This window comes from Schistocerca gregaria, chromosome 4 (genome assembly GCF_023897955.1).
Source record: "Schistocerca gregaria isolate iqSchGreg1 chromosome 4, iqSchGreg1.2, whole genome shotgun sequence".
In the NCBI taxonomy this organism is placed as follows: domain Eukaryota; kingdom Metazoa; phylum Arthropoda; class Insecta; order Orthoptera; family Acrididae; genus Schistocerca; species Schistocerca gregaria.
This window is the reverse complement of record NC_064923.1, coordinates 314,703,245-314,719,822: the sequence shown is the minus strand read 5'-3', so window position 1 is coordinate 314,719,822 and position 16,578 is coordinate 314,703,245. Positions and strand designations below refer to the sequence as shown.

The window sequence follows — 16,578 nt, the reverse complement described above, 5'->3', positions numbered from 1 at the left end:
CACAATCTACTGGTTATGAACTGTAGATTAAAACTGAAGAAACTGCAAAAAGGTGGGAATTTAATGAAATGGGACCTGGATAAACTGACTAAACCAGAGGTTGTACAGAGTTTCAGGGTGAACATTAGGGAACAATTGACAGGAATGGGGGAAAGAAAGTAGAAAAAGAATGGGTAGCTCTGAGGGATGAAGTAGCGAAGGCAGCAGAGGATCAAGTAGATAAAAAGACTAGGTCTAGTAGAAATCATTGGGTAACAGAAGAATTATTGGATTTAATTCATGAAAGGAGAAAATATAAAAATGCAGTAAATGAAGCAGGCAAAAAGAAATAAAAATGTCTCAAAAATGAGATCGACAGGAAGTGCAAAATGGCTAAGCAGGGATGACTAGAGGACAAATGTAAGGATGTAGAAGCTTATTTCACTAGGAGTAAGATAGATACTGCCTACAGGAAAATTAGAGAGACCTTTGGAGATAAGAGAACCACTTGTATGAATATCAAGAGCTCAGATGGAAACCCATTTCTAAGCAAAGAAGGGAAAGCAGAAAAGTGGAAGGAGTATATAGAGGGTCTATACAAGGGCGATGTACTTGAGGACAATATTATGGAAATGGAAGAGGATGTAGATGAAGATGAAATGGGAGATACGATACTGCGTGAAGAGTTCGACAGGGCACTGATAGACCTGAGTCGAAACAAGGCCTCCCGGAGTAGACAACATTCCATTGGAACTACTGACGCCCTTGGGAGAGCCATTCCTGACAAAACTCTACCATCTGATGAGCAAGATGTAAGAGACAGGCGAAATACCCTCAGACTTCAAGAAGAATATAATAATTCCAATTCCAAAGAAGCAGGTGTTGACAGTATTTTGTAGCTGTGGCTTATTAAACTGATTGTTCGGTAATTTTTACATCTAACACAAATTATTTACAGACGAATGGAAAAACTGGTAGAAGCCAACCTCGGGGAAGATCATTTTGGATTCCGCAGAAATGTTGGAATACGTGAGGCAATACTGACCTTGTAACTTATCTTAGAAGAAAGATTAAGGAAAGGCAAACCTACGTTACTAGCTTTTGTAGATTTAGAGAAAGCTTTTGACAGTGTTGACTGGAATACTCTCTTTCAAATTCTAAAGTTAGAGTCGAGGGGCATGAAAGGGAAGCAGTGGTTGGAAAGGGAGTGAGACAGGTTTGAAGCCTATCCCCGATGTTATTCAATCTGTATATTGAGCAAGCAGTAAAAGAAACAAAAGAAAAATTCGGAGTAGGAATTAAAATCCATGGAGAAGAAATAAAAACTTTTAGGTTCGCCGATGACATTGTAATTCTATCAGAGACAGCAAAGGACTTGGAAGAGCAGTTGAATGGAATGGACAGTGTCTTGAATGGAGGATATAAAACGAACATCAGCAAAAGCAAAACAAGGACAATGGAATGTAGTTGGATTAAATAGGGTGATGCTGAGGGAATTAGATTAGGAAATGACACTTAAGGTAGTAAAGGAGTTTTGATATTTGGGGAGCAAAGTAACTGATGATGGTCAAATTAGAGAGTATATGAAATGTATACTGGCAATGGGCAAGGAAAACGTTTCTGAAGAAGAGGAATTTGTTAACATAGAGTATAAGATTTAAGTATCAGGAAGTATTTGTATGGAGTTTAGCCATGTATAGAAGTGAAACATGGACGATAAATAGTTAGGACAGGAAGAGAATAGAAGCTTTCGAAATGTGGTGCTACAGAAGAATACTGAAGATTAGTTGGGCAGATCACATAACTAATGAGGAGGTATTTAATAGAGAAGGGAGAAGAGGAGTTTGTGAAACAACTTGACAAGAAGAAGGAACCGGTTGATGGACATGTTCTGAGGCATCAAGGGATCACAAATTTAGCATTGGAGGGCAGCGTGGAGGGTAAAAATGGTAGAGGGAGACCAAGAGATGAATGCACTAAGCAGATTCAGAAGGATGTAGGTTGCAGTAAGTACTAGGAGATGACGAAGCTGGCACAGGATAGAGTAGCATGGAGAGCTGCATCAAACCAGTCTCAGGACTGAAGACAACAACAACAACAACAACAACATAATCTGTCTTTACTTCCCACTCCATTCTTGTAATCTCTGGACTGAAGCTAGCACAGAGCTTATCTATGCTCTATCTCTGACCACCTTCCTCACCCCCCCCCCCCTCTCTCCCCTTTCCCCCCCTCTCAGATGGAATAACTATTAGTTATAAAAGCTAGGATGTGTATCAGTTTTACATGTTTTTATTGACCGTGCTACACGTTTCACCTCTTGATGGTAAGAAGTGGCCAGAAATTGTCTCATAATTCATTAAACAAAGCATTGTTATACGTTATTTAAATTGAAATAAAATTATTAAATAAGCCTTCACTTCAGATGCACCTACTGTAGTTAATGTTTGAAAGGAATAATATTTAACTAACAATAACAACAATTTTAGACATTAAAGATTTATGAATGAATTAGGCGAATCTAAATCTAGTGAGCCACTTGTCTGTTACCATGGTGGAATGTAAACCTACCTACTGGTAAAGGAAAGCTCTTTTCTTTAATGAAGGTCTAGCGTGCACACTGAGGAGCTTTTTTCTGGTACATTATCTCAACAGTCACAAGGGCTCATGAGGGCTGTAAATGCAAATGAAGCAGCTCTTGGCAGCTTGCAGTGTGTGGCACTGTAGGAACCTTGGTGATGTATCATCTACTATGATAAAGAACTGACACTCACACTCATTACCTCCATCCCAGCTACTGGGAGAGGTTCCCCAGTAGGGAGAAGTGAAGTGCTGAACCAAGCTGTTTCTTGAAGAAAGCCTCGAGTTCACAAGCAAATCACATTGCTACATTTTAGTACAGTTACAAACTTCCTCCTTCTTTACTGTTGGTGGAAATTGCAGCAATTCCCTGTGTGGCTTTCCCTTGGCACCTCGGCATTTGGCAGTCTTGTAGTGGAAGCTAGGGCCTGACATATACAGTATTGTCACCAGTTGCAGTTACCATCCACCAATTCCCTAATCATCCACATTATGAGATACTTACTCATGCCAATCGACACAGAGTGGGCTTCCAAATTGCTATTAGTTTAGAAATTCTTTGTAGGGACTTTCACCTCCCTCCTCTCAAATGTACCCTTTGGACAACCGTATGTGTTCACTCCCTGGTGTGTACCCATACCACAGGTCCAGTTAGAGGTATTGCAGGGACCTGAAATAGTTGCTGTCAGTATAATTTTCCAATATAGACTCATCTCAGTTCTCCACTGAACTCCGGAAATGACTGCGGAGAAGCCCTCGGACGTTAGCGCGCCAGGTACATATAGTCTGCGGCTGCGATCTTGGCTCCAGTTCACCACCAACAATGGAGGGTGAAGCTTTGACAATGCCAGCCACTCGTGAAATGTCAATAAAATCATCAAACGAATATTAGCCAAAGAACCCGAGACAGAAGCAAATAGGCAGTTTGTCAACAAGTGGCCACGAAAGCCTTAAAAATTTTGTGTCTCTCATAATGTTAGAACACAGTATATGTTCCAAAATACTACTGGAAAACTGTGTTTTAACTCTGCTTTAGTGGCACTGTAATCAGTAACACTACCATTGCTATCATGCAGTGAAGGTATTCTCTTGCCGCTGGTGTACTGTACATACAACTAGTGAGTTTGTGCACCATCTCTAACTACCTCATTGTTGTTAGGAGTTAACTTCTTAAATTAGCACTGTAAACAAATATGTCTTATAGTCTGTATTGCAGAAATCTTCCTTGGGGTAGTTTATTTTCACTCCATTCAGTACTCAGTTATGTTAATCCTTAGTAGTCCAGCAACAACTCACCATACCTAAAGAGCCTCAGAAGCAAGGATTTTGTTTTCTTTTTTTTTATGTCAAAACTGAAGTTTATGGAAATTGAAACAAGAGTGAGGCAGAGCAGTTCCATGCTTCCAAAACTATTCACAGCAGGTCTGGAAGTGGTCTCCAGATCTATAACCTCAGAGCAGAATAAGTCAGTATATGTTAAAGGAACTCATCTGATCCATCTCAATTTTACTTAGGAAGTCGTGTAATTTGCCTCTTATGCAGATATCTTTAATAATGACGGAGGAAACTTACTGTATGAAGCTTGGAAATAGTTTTGAAAATCCATTATCATCAGAATAAAATAATTTGTAATTATGTGCCTTTGTTGCTAATTTTGCCCATTTCCAGCACGATAACTAGGTGTCGCTTTTGTGTTTAGGGTAGATGAGGACAGTAACTGGATGGAAAGAAAAAGAAATTACCAGAAGACTAAAAATGGCTTGGAGTTGTTTTGGTAAAATAGTTTTAAAAACTAAGCTACCAAAATTTTAAAATGTAAAATACGCAAATTGCATGTACTAAAAGTTTTTACATATAGCATTGAAACATGGGCCTCTTATGTAAAAACCATTCTAAAGCTGAGAGCTGCACAGAGCTATGATGAGATGCATATTGGGAATTAGGAGGATAAATAGGATAACAAAGAAAATGAATCCAGAAACAAACTGGAGTGCACGATGTGATTATAATCACAGCGAAAATGGAAGAGGGCAGGTAGTTACGCAAATGGATGGTAGATGGACCAAGGGAGTTCTTTGCTGGATTCCAAGACATAAGAAAAGACTGAGACGATGAACTAAATGTGACTGTTGAGATGATAACATTTGCAGCTTGATTTGTGGCGAGATTTTAAATGTGATTTTTTAATGCTTTAATTCATCGCTTACTGTGTTTAAAAAACGTGCAAAATGTCAACAGCAAATGGATATGAGGGGAATAATCCTGAATTAAGCTACCACTGCTTAGGATGGAGGTGCCAGACATCTGTTTTCAACAAGCTGTAGAGCAATTTCGATAGCTGTTATAGGTACAGAGCAACTAAATTTAACTACTTGCTCACTCAGCTGGAGACAGAATCTGTTGAAAATATATGGGATCTAGTTACGAGTGATGAGAACAAAAATATTCTCTTGTGAAAAATGAATTTTGACTGTATTTAAAGAAAGTGAAGACCAAAAACTTAAAAATCTCTTGAGAACTGAATGATATGAAGCTTAGCCTGTTATTAAGACAAATGCGGGGCTGTGCCAATACTGATGTGTCAGACAAGATCTTAAAAACATTTTGGCTTGACAAACTTCCTAGGAGCATTCAAAATATTTTGGTTATATCTGACAAAACAGTGGATAAGACTGCTCAAATGGCAGGTCATATGGTTGAAATGCACTTTGTTGGGAGGTTCAAATTGCATCAGTTCAGTCCATTTCATCAACATCGCCAACCGTGTCAGTTCACAAGAGCTTCTTTTAGCAATTGAAGAATTGGAAACTGAGATTAAGATGCTCTGAAAGCCAAGTAGTCAATGATTGCACAGTAGAAGTAGAAACAAAACAAAATTCAACAAAAATGGTTAATATTGCTATTATCATTTTAAATTTGGCGCATGGCTATAAGCCTGAAAAAATGTATTCAGGCTTGTCAGTGATCCAATAAGCAAAACTAGAAGGTTTAGACACAACAGTGGCTGAGTGTTCTACCCCAGTACCTGCAGTGAGCTGCTGATACTGCTTAGTTGTTAAAGATTGAAATGGCGGAAGATACTTTCTGGTAAATAGTGAAGCAGATGTATGTGTTACAGCAGCTTCAAAAGACTAGAAAGTTAAATCTTCAGACTTGAATCTTCATGCTGCAAATAAGTCTGAGGTAAAAACTTGTGGTACAAAGCTGTTAGCCATTGATTTAGCACTCAAACACAATGTTAAATGGCCCTTTGTTGTAACAGATGTATCAAAAGATGTGTTGGAGGTTGATTTCCTTCATTACTTGATGGTCTCAAAAATAAAAAGTTGATGGATAACATCACCTTATTAAACACTTCAGCAGAAAATATCTTCCACCGTTTTATCTTTAACAAATAGGCAATATTGGCAACTTAGTGTGGGTACTGGGGTAAAACACTCAGCTGGTGGTGAATCTACCCTAAAAGTTTTGCTTATTTGGCCACTGACAAGGCTGAACATATTTTTCAGGCTTACATCCATGTGCCAAATTTAAAAAATGGGAATTGCAATATTTACTGTTCTCGTCAAATTTTGCTCTGCTTCTACTTCTACTGCCAATGGTAAAAAATCAGTAAGCTCACTCTGTGCAAGATATCTGTTTTCCAAACTTAGGGCTCTATCACCTGGGGACACCATGGCAGGTCTGCTGCTGCTCTGCTTGCAGCGCTCAGGTCTGGCAGTACGAGATGCCATCAAAGATGCCAGAAAAGTACCTTCAGTATCCACTCAGTAGAAGAGCTGGTAGCTTTGTTTGCAAGTTCGAAATAAAAAGGGAATGTAGAAAAACACATTCTGAGTACATCCCTTCATTGCTGGTTGTGACATAAACGATTTTTTTTACATGCTGTATAATGGTTTAACAAATTACAGTTTTCCAATTTCTCGAGAATGTCAGTACGTTCTTTTGACAAGTTATTGGAAGTTTCCCGAGTTTAACTGACGAAAAAGGGCACTGTTTTAATGAACGTCATCTCACCAGAGGAAATAGATTCTTGTGACCTGTCTAATCGGTAGGTAATAATTTGTTGTTTGCAGTGATATTTACCATTTTAGTTTTAACTGTAAAGTACACATGGACTTTTTTTTTTCAGTTTTTGTTTGTAAAGTCTGTTGTTATAAACTGAAATTCACTCTACAAATATTTTAGACAAAATGTAGGAAACTTGTCTCATTTGTTTACATATCTTATCTCTTAAAATAATTCTAGTGTGTCTGATGTTTTGGACCCTTTAGCATCACTTTCTGCTGCAGGAGATGTATCTGTGCTATTTCGATCTGGAATTAGGTTCTTCCATAGCCCAAATAGTAAAATATGCGTTGTCTGGTAGGAACTTCTTGTGATTGAAGTGGAGCATCAGGAACAGCCTATCAGTAAATTGAGGATCAATAATTTCCAAAAGCTCCAGCCAGCTGGAATCCTGAAGATGCATTATTATAAGTAGTGTAAACATGATTATAATGTGGAGGGGCTTGGCTTTTGAACACGGCTTCATTTATGATACTCATAATTCCAAAAACATTTTTTCCCAGTTCGCATTTTGAGTAGTCCTGAGATAGTGTCCCAAGTAGCTGATCTTATCCGAATCTTGCAGATAAAAGATTTGGTGTAAAAACTCTCCCTAGCACTCACATGGGCAAATAACTAGGTACGGATGAGCGGCAGGTAGCACTAGGCATGTCTGCTAGCCTCCTGGTGCAGGAGTGGCCATAAGCAGGTGTGTGTTTAACTGGCAGTGCTTCCAGGCCTGCCAGCAGAACTGCTTGATGGCCACTCTGCCTACAGAGCTGCCACACTCAGGTAGGTGCCAGGTGGGGGAGGCTCCATTGTGTCCCAAGCTTCTGTCTGGCATCTGCCAGCAGAGCTGCTGTGGCATCCCAGTGTGGTAGGGCCCTTTAGGAGAAATTTCCTGAACTAACAAAGCCATACATACCAGAGGTGTTGAAGCACATAATGCAGCATTACATCACTACGTCTAGTGGTCCACCAGTGTACAGTAAGGCTCATAGATTGGACCTACATAAATTGCAAATTGCTAAAAAAGAATTTCAGTTTCTGTTAAATAATGCTATTATATATCCATCACAAGTGCTATGGGCTAGTCCACTATACCTTGTTAAGAAACCAAATGGTCAGTGGCGAGTTTGGGGAGATCGTCACCATCTGAATGACTGGACACTGTCAGACTGCTATCCAGTTCCACAAGGTGGTGTTGTAAATTTTATGCTTCAAAAGAAAAAAAAAGCTATCCTCAAAGATTAACCTACTGAAAGAGTTTTACCAAATTCAATTAGCCAATGATTAATAAACAAAAATTGGCTATTATTGTACCTTTTGTCTTTATGCATTTAATTATATGCCCTTCAGACTTCATAATGTACCTAGCACATTTCAGAGGTTTATACGTGAAGTTTTAAGAGATTTGGATTGTTGCTTCCCATATTTGGATGATATTTTGATAGCATCAGAATGTCCAGAGCAACATGTTGAGCAACTAAATTCACCCATTAAACAGATGAATTAGCATGGTTTTGTAATAGATATTGGAAACTCAGTATTTAGTGTAGAAGGTCTAACATTCTCGGGATATTTAACTAAACCTGCAGGAATGAAGCCAGATCCAGAAAGGGTAGCAACAGGACTGAACTACAAATGATCAGGAGGAGGCACTGCTCATATGAAGTCAAGGTGATTTATTTTGAACTTAGAGCATTATTAGGGATCATCAATTTCTGTTGTTGATGTTCGAAACATACTGCTGAAAACCCAGCTTTGCAGAATAATTTACTTAAAAGGTACAATTAAAAATTGCCAAAGGCATTTTGAGTGGATGGAGGAAGTAACTACTTCTTGCCACAAATGCAAATATTTTGCAAATACAACACTTTTGACATTCCTGTTTCATGTAATGAACCCACGTTATTTGTGGATTCGTCAGATTTTGCATTAGGTACTGCACAGCAACATTGGCAAGATAAACAGTGGAGGACAAAGTGTCATTGTGAACTTTTTGGGGGAAAAATTCACAAAGTAGTATCCCACATATGACAGAGAACTGCTTAGTATATACATGGCTGTCAAATATGTCAGATACTTGTTGGAAGGAAGAGACTTCCTTATTTATACTGATCGTGCTCTTGTAATGTGTGTATTTAAGCAAAAGAATGAGAAAGCAATGCCAGTCCAATTAAGTTAACTCCAGTATGTTCTTATGTTTACTACAGATCTGCAACATGTATCTGGTAAAGGAAATGTCGTTGCTGATAGCTTATAAAGGCTTGAAGAATTAGTTCCAATTAGTTATGAAGATAAAACTGAAGAACAAGTACACGATGACGACGACGATGATGATCTTCATAAACTACAGTCCAGTCATCATACATCACTTGAATTAAAATACCATCGACACATGGAGATAGAAATTACTCGCCCTTATATGCCTGAAGCCTGTAGGTATACTGTTTAACAACACTGTCACACTTTATGAGGATCAGTACGAAAAAGGATGTCCAAAATTAGATGAAAACATGTACTACTTGTCAGAAAAACAAAGTATCACAACCTTTTAAAAGTGCTATTAGGAAACTTTCCCAGTAGTGATGAACGCTTCAAAATAAATCACCTTGACTTCAGATGAGCAGTGCCTCCTTCTGATGAATATATTCATGGTGTAACAAGCATCAATATAGTTACACATTGGCTAGATGTAGTATTTGTTAGAGACATAAAAGTCGAAGCAGTAGTGAGGGCATTTTTAAATTATTGAATAACTAGATTCGGAATGCCATACCAAGTATTGACTGACAATGGAAAACAGGTGCTCTTGCAACTGCTAAATGGACTCAAATAATACCTTTTCAGTCTTCAGTGCTCCATTAGAGAAAACACTAATGCTAAAGCTGCAGAAATAGTTTACAGCTCACCCATCAGGATACCAGGTGATCTTCTCTACCCACCCACCCCCCCCCCCCCCCCCACCCCCCAAAAAGTATGGCACTGTAAGGGATGCAGACTTACCTCAAATTGTGTCACAACTGAAACAGTATATGAATAATCTAAAACCTGTACAGTATCCCCACAGGTATGAATGCTGTCTCTTTTTGCTCTAAGGGCTTCAGCAACTCGGCATACATTTTTGTAAGGCCTGATAAAGTGAAAAGGCACTAGAGGCTCCATATGAAGTGAGTGAAAGGACCCCAATTTTTTTTAATTTAAAGTGAAAGACCAGATAAAGAGTATCTTCATACCTGATGAAGGAGAATAATAAGCACCACAAAGACATTAGTGGAATTGTCAGCTGAGGTCCAACAAAAAAAAAGTGGTTATCTTTTCTTTATTTGTGGGTGAGGAATGTTTCCTGAAAGTTTAGCCGTACCGTTTTGTAACACCCTGTATATGCTTGAATATAAGCTAAAGACCATAATCCAGTGAAAACTCTAGTGGTGCCATTAATCAAGCAGTGGATGGCAAATAGCTAATCATCATGGTGTATGTATACAATAATGCTCATATTTTGCTTTATATAACCATTTTAAATTACCAGCTTTTGAAACATTTAAGTGTTCATTATTTATTGAGTTGACTGTCACTGTTGCTTGTAGTTCTTAATGGCGCTAGTTTCGAATGATTGCATTAATTTTCAAATTATTGCTTGCATTTCTAATATTTTACTGCAAAATGATTCTAATGGAACATTCGAAAGACCAGGTCACACATCAGGTAAACTTAACAAATATTCAGTGCGTACATCAGGTAAAGTTCAGTGATTTTGGAAAGTGACCTAAGAATTTTTTTGCATCAATGTGATCTTTGGAGAGAGGGTTTTTGCCTGCAACTTGCAAATTCTGTTGTGTCCTTCCTATTCATCTTATGGGGTGTCTAGGAAACCTGCTTTATGTGAAGAATGCAGAGTTCCATCTTGCTTTGGAGTCAGTATTAAATTGTAGATCCCATATAAATAGCTGGGTAAATCATTTTATTGGCTGGAAAAACTCCAATGGAGATATGTCTAGTAAAGCACTGAGGTGTTCAAACCTGCCTTTGGCCCATGTAGTACTCTTATCAGCAGGCCACCCAGTATGTAGCATTCATTAAATAAAATAAATGTGTGATAGCAGATAGAGATTTTTAACCGCTTTTTGGATTTATTTTATTGCAGGTGAATAGTTAAAAGTAGTTAACCTTCCATGGAGGTAGTAGCTAGAAGTTGGTAAAATAATATCTTTGGAAGTGTGAACACAAGCTGCTCTTACCCAGGGATACCTCGTGCGAAGCAACTCCTAATTTCTCCAGACACTGCGACAAGTGTCAAGTGGACACTCTTGGTACCCACACCCACAGGCAATGCAGCACTGTGAAGTTGCAGTGTGTGAAGTGGATAATTTTGTGTAAGACGAGGACCCTTACTACACTGTGTTCTTTATTTCATTTAATGAATGCCACAAACTGAGTGACAGCAGCACGATGAAGAGAGCCTTGCCTCGTGAAACACAAATTGAATTGTATAGAGTCCTATTTTAAAGTAATTGAAGGCATAATTACTGATAAATTATCTTTGTATAAGTACACCAAATAGGTGTAAGATCATATGTTAATCCATTGTGTTGTAGTACTTCTTTTATAAATTTATTATTAGCTGATAAATGTAAATGATTTTAATTGATTACATTTTCAGATGATGGTGACGCAATTCTTACAGCTGAAAATACTGATGATTCAAATCAAGGAGGTGGAGATAAACCAGGATACCCATTGAGAGAGCAGGATCGTTTCTTACCAATTGCAAACATTGCAAAAATTATGAAAAGAGGAATACCAGAACCAGGAAAGATTGCTAAAGATGCAAGAGAATGTGTGCAGGAGTGTGTTTCAGAATTTATAAGTTTTATTACAAGTGAAGCAAGTGATCGTTGTCACATGGAGAAAAGAAAGACTATTAATGGTGAAGATATACTATTTGCAATGACCACTTTAGGATTTGATAATTATGTTGAACCTCTGAAACTGTATCTGCAGAAATATAGAGAGGTAACATTTTTATTAGTATCTCTGATTAAATTAGATGTACTCTTTTTCATTTCAGCATAAAGATACCAATAAACTACAGTTTGTCTGCATTTGCTGATTGTCCGAGTGTAAATTGTAAATTAATTTTGTTGCATTATTACACATTTGTTTAGAGTAAACAGAATTAGTCATCAGTTTTGTGGCACAGGAAAACTAAAGTGATGTTGTAAAGGATACACAAAGTAATATTGCCTGATACTGCATTTATTATTTTTAAAAGTGATAACCAAAGTATGGTACACTGATAAAAGTTAGTAAGAACACTTCTCAAAATTATTACTTAAAAAAAATCTGTTTTTGACCCAGATAACTGTCGGTCCCCCACCCCCACCACCACCACAACCACAGCAAGATTCTTAAGTTCAGAAACGAGGGAGAAATAATGACATAACTGACACTGTCTGGTGTAAGTAGCTCAGTCAGTAGAGCATTGTTTCCAGCCCCACCCCAAAACACTGTTTCCATGTGTTAGAATTCCAATTTTATCCTGAATGACTTGACTCTGTACATTATCTCTATTTGTAAATGGCATTTTTGGTTATGATGGAAAAGAAATAGGGCTAGAAAGTATGACAACACACACTGAAAACATTCTGAAAATCTGAGATATATATTACTGTAAAAAAAAAAAGGGGTGTGTGTGTGTGTGTGTGTGTGTGTGTGTGTGTGTGTGTGTGTGTGTGTGTGTGTGTGTGTGTGTGTGTGTGTGTTATATTTTCTAGTCATATTTCTTTTCATCATAAAAAAAACTAGTAAGACAGTCCAAAAATGCCATTTACAAATAGTCAGCCTTGCCTTGTGCAGCCAGTGCTCTACTGACTGAGCTATTTACACCAGACACTGTGTGTGCTCATAGCATCAGTTCTGTCATTATTTCTCCCCTAGTTTCCAAACTTCAGGATCTTGTTGGGTGGGCTGACAGCTATCTGGAACCAATTGTAAACATCTATCATTTAGTCATTTTGACTTTCATAAAAACTAAAATGTTCTTGGTGCTAGATTTAGCAAGTGAAATTGATGTGAACACATTACACTGATTTCATACTTACTGCTCAAAATAAACAGTGAATAGTGTGTAGCATTGTCATGGAAATAATTCATTGTTCATCAGAGTAGTCATGGATACATATCCAGGCAGCACTATTCGATAAGGAGGAGGTACATAATGCACCATACTTCCTCAGTTATGAAAAGAGGTAATTGAAACCTATCTTCGGGGTTCTCACAAACAGAGTTGTGATAGGGATCAAGCTTTTACTTTCCATGGAGCTGTGCTGCCTGGAGAGGTACTGCTGTTTTAGGTATAGAAAACTCATATATCGTTGCTTATCTTCATCAGAAAATTCATAGAAGAAACTTCATTCATAAGTCTCATATTTTGAAACATTGTTTAAATGATTTTAATAGAGACATATGATGTGTTCATCTATCAGATGTTTTTGTGAACATCAATAACGTATTTACACATTTTGGTTCAATAAACATATTTTTTTTTTGTTAGCAAAAGACAACTCTTTTAATTTTCCTTCATGACCATTAAGAACATGCTTGAATTGTCAAATTGTTTTGACACTTTAATTAATATTGTCATTTGTGCCAAAGTCTTCTCTTCGTGATGTCTATTTTACTTACAATATTAAATGATTTCTTTCGGTGTTTTCTGCATTGTCAGACAATTTTAATTTCAAAAGTGAATATGAGTACAACTAATTTTAAACTCTATATTAAAAACAAAGGTTCCAAGACTTACCAAGTGGGAAAGCACTGGTAGATAGTCACAATAAATAAAACAAACACACAGAATTTCTAGCTTTAGCAACTGACGGTTGCTTCTTCAGGAAAGAGAAGGAGAGGGAAAGACGAAAGGATGTGGGTTTTAAGGGAGAGGGTAAGGAGTCATTCCAATCCCGGGAGCGGAAAGACTTCCCTTAGGGGGGGAAAAAGGACAGGTGTACACTCGCTTGCTCTCGAGAGCACGCACGCGCGCGCACACACACACACACACACACACACACACACACACACACACACACACACACACACACACACACACACACACACACACACAAGCCTGAGAAAGTGTATACAAACAGCATACAAAACAATATTTGGGAGGCACTACATACATTTTTTTTACTTTATTTGTTAAGCTGCTTCTGTCTAAGTGTTAAATAATGTGTAGAACTGTTATTGTCCATGAGCAGAGATGATATAATATATATATTTCTCGTCCGCAGCTCGTGGTCTCGCGGTAGCGTTCTCGCTTCCCGAGCACGGGGTCCCGGGTTCGATTCCCGGCGGGGTCAGGGATTTTTCACCTGCCTCGTGATGACTGGGTGTTTGTGTCGTCTTCATCATCATCATCAATCATCCCCATTACGGTCGGAGGAAGGCAATGGCAAGCCACCTCCACTAGGACCTTGCCTAGTATGGCGGCGCGGGCCTCCCGCGTCGCTCCCCTACGCTCGGTAAACGGAGTATGGGACTCATCATCATCATCATCATATATTTCTCAACTGTTGAAACAATTTTCTTAAAACTTCAGTATTTTCTATTTACATTATTTATCCACAGTGTAGGCTGTTTCTTTCTTCATGTGTTTTAAAACTTAAGGTTTTTTTTTCCTATTCTTGTGGGAGAATGTTCATACGAAAGATGTTCATATGAAGAATGTTGCAGTGTCTAACTAAATAATGAAGCAAACTGTTAAACAAAGATCAAGAAGATAAAGATCCATTACTGTAAGGCAAATGAGCATGAGTTAGCAGACTCCAGTGTTAGGCAGAGCTGCGGGGCAATAGTGTCAACTGCTATGTTCACTCTGCACATAATCTTGATTTTAGAATTCTACACTTACCCCAGCCAGCTGAACACAGCTGTTGCATACCCACTCCCACCACAAGTAGTCACTTCAGAAAAAACATTGTTGTTGTAAAACTGGCTTTAGAACAACATCCTTGTATGTAATTCAGAGAAGCTTGTATTGGGGTGTGGCTGGGGAGGGGATGGAAGCAGGTTTGGAACCAGATTACAAGGATTGATGTGACATCAGATGTGACAAGCAAACATCTGTGTGAAAATGACATGGTAACAGTGGAGAGGTAATGAAGAAAATAGTTGATATCATTTATAAAATCAATGAGGCCGCTGTTAATGCATTGGTGTCAGTCAAGTAGCACCATGATTGATTACGTAGGGGCACAGTAACCAGCTGCAAGGGTGGCTAGGTGATACAGAATATCGATGTAGGGGTAGTAAGGGCATAGAGGGAGATTGGTTAGAAGACATTATCTGGCTTGGGTGTAGTGATTTACATAGTAATTAATGGTTGTGTTGGTTTTCTGGGATGTAATCAGTGTGGTAGGGCTTATACACTATGTGATCAAAAGTATCAGACACCTGGCTGAAAATGGCTAATGTTCCATGAGGTTGAGGTTCTTAGTGCATTTGTATTTGTATAATCATGACCACCATTTAACTGTCCACATGAATGTATGGGTATTGTCCAACACACAATTGAATGGATATTGTCGGTGACCAAGAGCAGAGTTGACCACAGTGTGACAGGACATGTTCTGACCATAACATGCTCAGTTCCATTGCCTGCCTTCACAGCCCATGCTGTTGAGGAACTCTCTGCCCTCCTGCCCCCCCCCCCCCTAGAAAAAAGGGAGGGGGGGGGGGGGGGCAAAACGCCTCCAACTGTTACACCATAAATGCACAACAGACTTTCGTAAGGTCTGTAATGTTTACCTCTCCTAATACCATCTGGGGTAGACTAATTATGTTATCTTTTCTGATTCCCATTGCTTTGATCTTGCCAATGGTCAATTTCATTCCAAACTCTTCACCCACACTTAACAATATTCTCCTTCATTATGAGAAGCTCTACCTTCGTTTCTGCTAGCACAGTCGTGTTACCAGCATACTTGATGGTGTTTGTTCTTTCTCCTTTCACTAAAAGTCCTTTAGGTTTTTCCAAGGCCTTATTGAATAGCTTTTCAGCATATATATTGAAAAGTGCTGGTGACATACAACCACCCTGACTCACATTTCTTCAGTTTCATCTTATACTCAAACTACCATTTTCTGTCCCATAAAGGGTTACTTTATCAAACTGCTATCCTTCCAATCTATCTTTTCAACAGCAGAGTCTAGTGAGTTTTGTCAAATGCATATTCCCAGTCAACGAAACAAATTTACATTGTCAGACACCAAATAGCCTTTCTGGACCCTGTTTCTTTTCTAACTCTTAACTGATATTCTCCTCTCTTTTCCTTTCTATTCCTCTCAGCACTGTTCTGGTCAGAGCCCTGATAGCGAGGAATATAAAACTAATTGTCCTATATAGGCTTTACATTAATTGCCATTGCATTTCTTTGTTAAGGGAAACATTATGGTCTTAAGGTGATTTTGAAGCTAGATACCTATGCCATATATTCTACTGACCAGAGTTGTAATTCCAGTTATAGTATCATTCCCAAAGGCATCCATCCCTGTGGGTGGTATTTGATCGCAGTCCACTGCTTTTCTTTCCTTAAGAGCCTGGATCATTTTAAACACTTTGTCCTTTATTGATCTCCAGTGATTTTTGTCACATTCTTGTTCATCCTCTAGGACTAATCCTTCATGCTCAGCACATAGAAACAGATAGATATTCTGCGTATGTCATCAGAACATCTTTGTTTTTGTCAGTATTCATTGTTACCTTTCCCTGCTTGGTTAGCATTCCTTGTTTGCTTATTTTTCCATTGTTATACACTTTGCAACTCTGTACATTTCATCTATTTTTCCTCAAAAATGGTTCTATTTGCTCAAATTGCTTTTTCATCAAGTCTTCTGTCACTTTGCCAGTAGTCCTCCGCAGATCGTTGTTCAGTTTCCTATATTGTCATTTTCCTTCTTCTGAATAGT

General features: G+C 38.4%; 1 protein-coding gene across 2 annotated transcripts in view; it reads left to right on the top strand.

Moving 5' to 3' along the window:
• LOC126266699 (nuclear transcription factor Y subunit beta-like) overlaps positions 1-16,578 on the top strand; it is an 86,854-nt gene that overhangs the window by 61,233 nt on the left and 9,043 nt on the right. For both annotated transcript variants that reach the window (XM_049971141.1, XM_049971142.1), the window contains one exon: positions 11,273-11,625. In XM_049971141.1, coding sequence (XP_049827098.1) covers positions 11,273-11,625 — 353 coding nt within the window. The remainder of the gene's footprint in view (positions 1-11,272; positions 11,626-16,578) is intronic.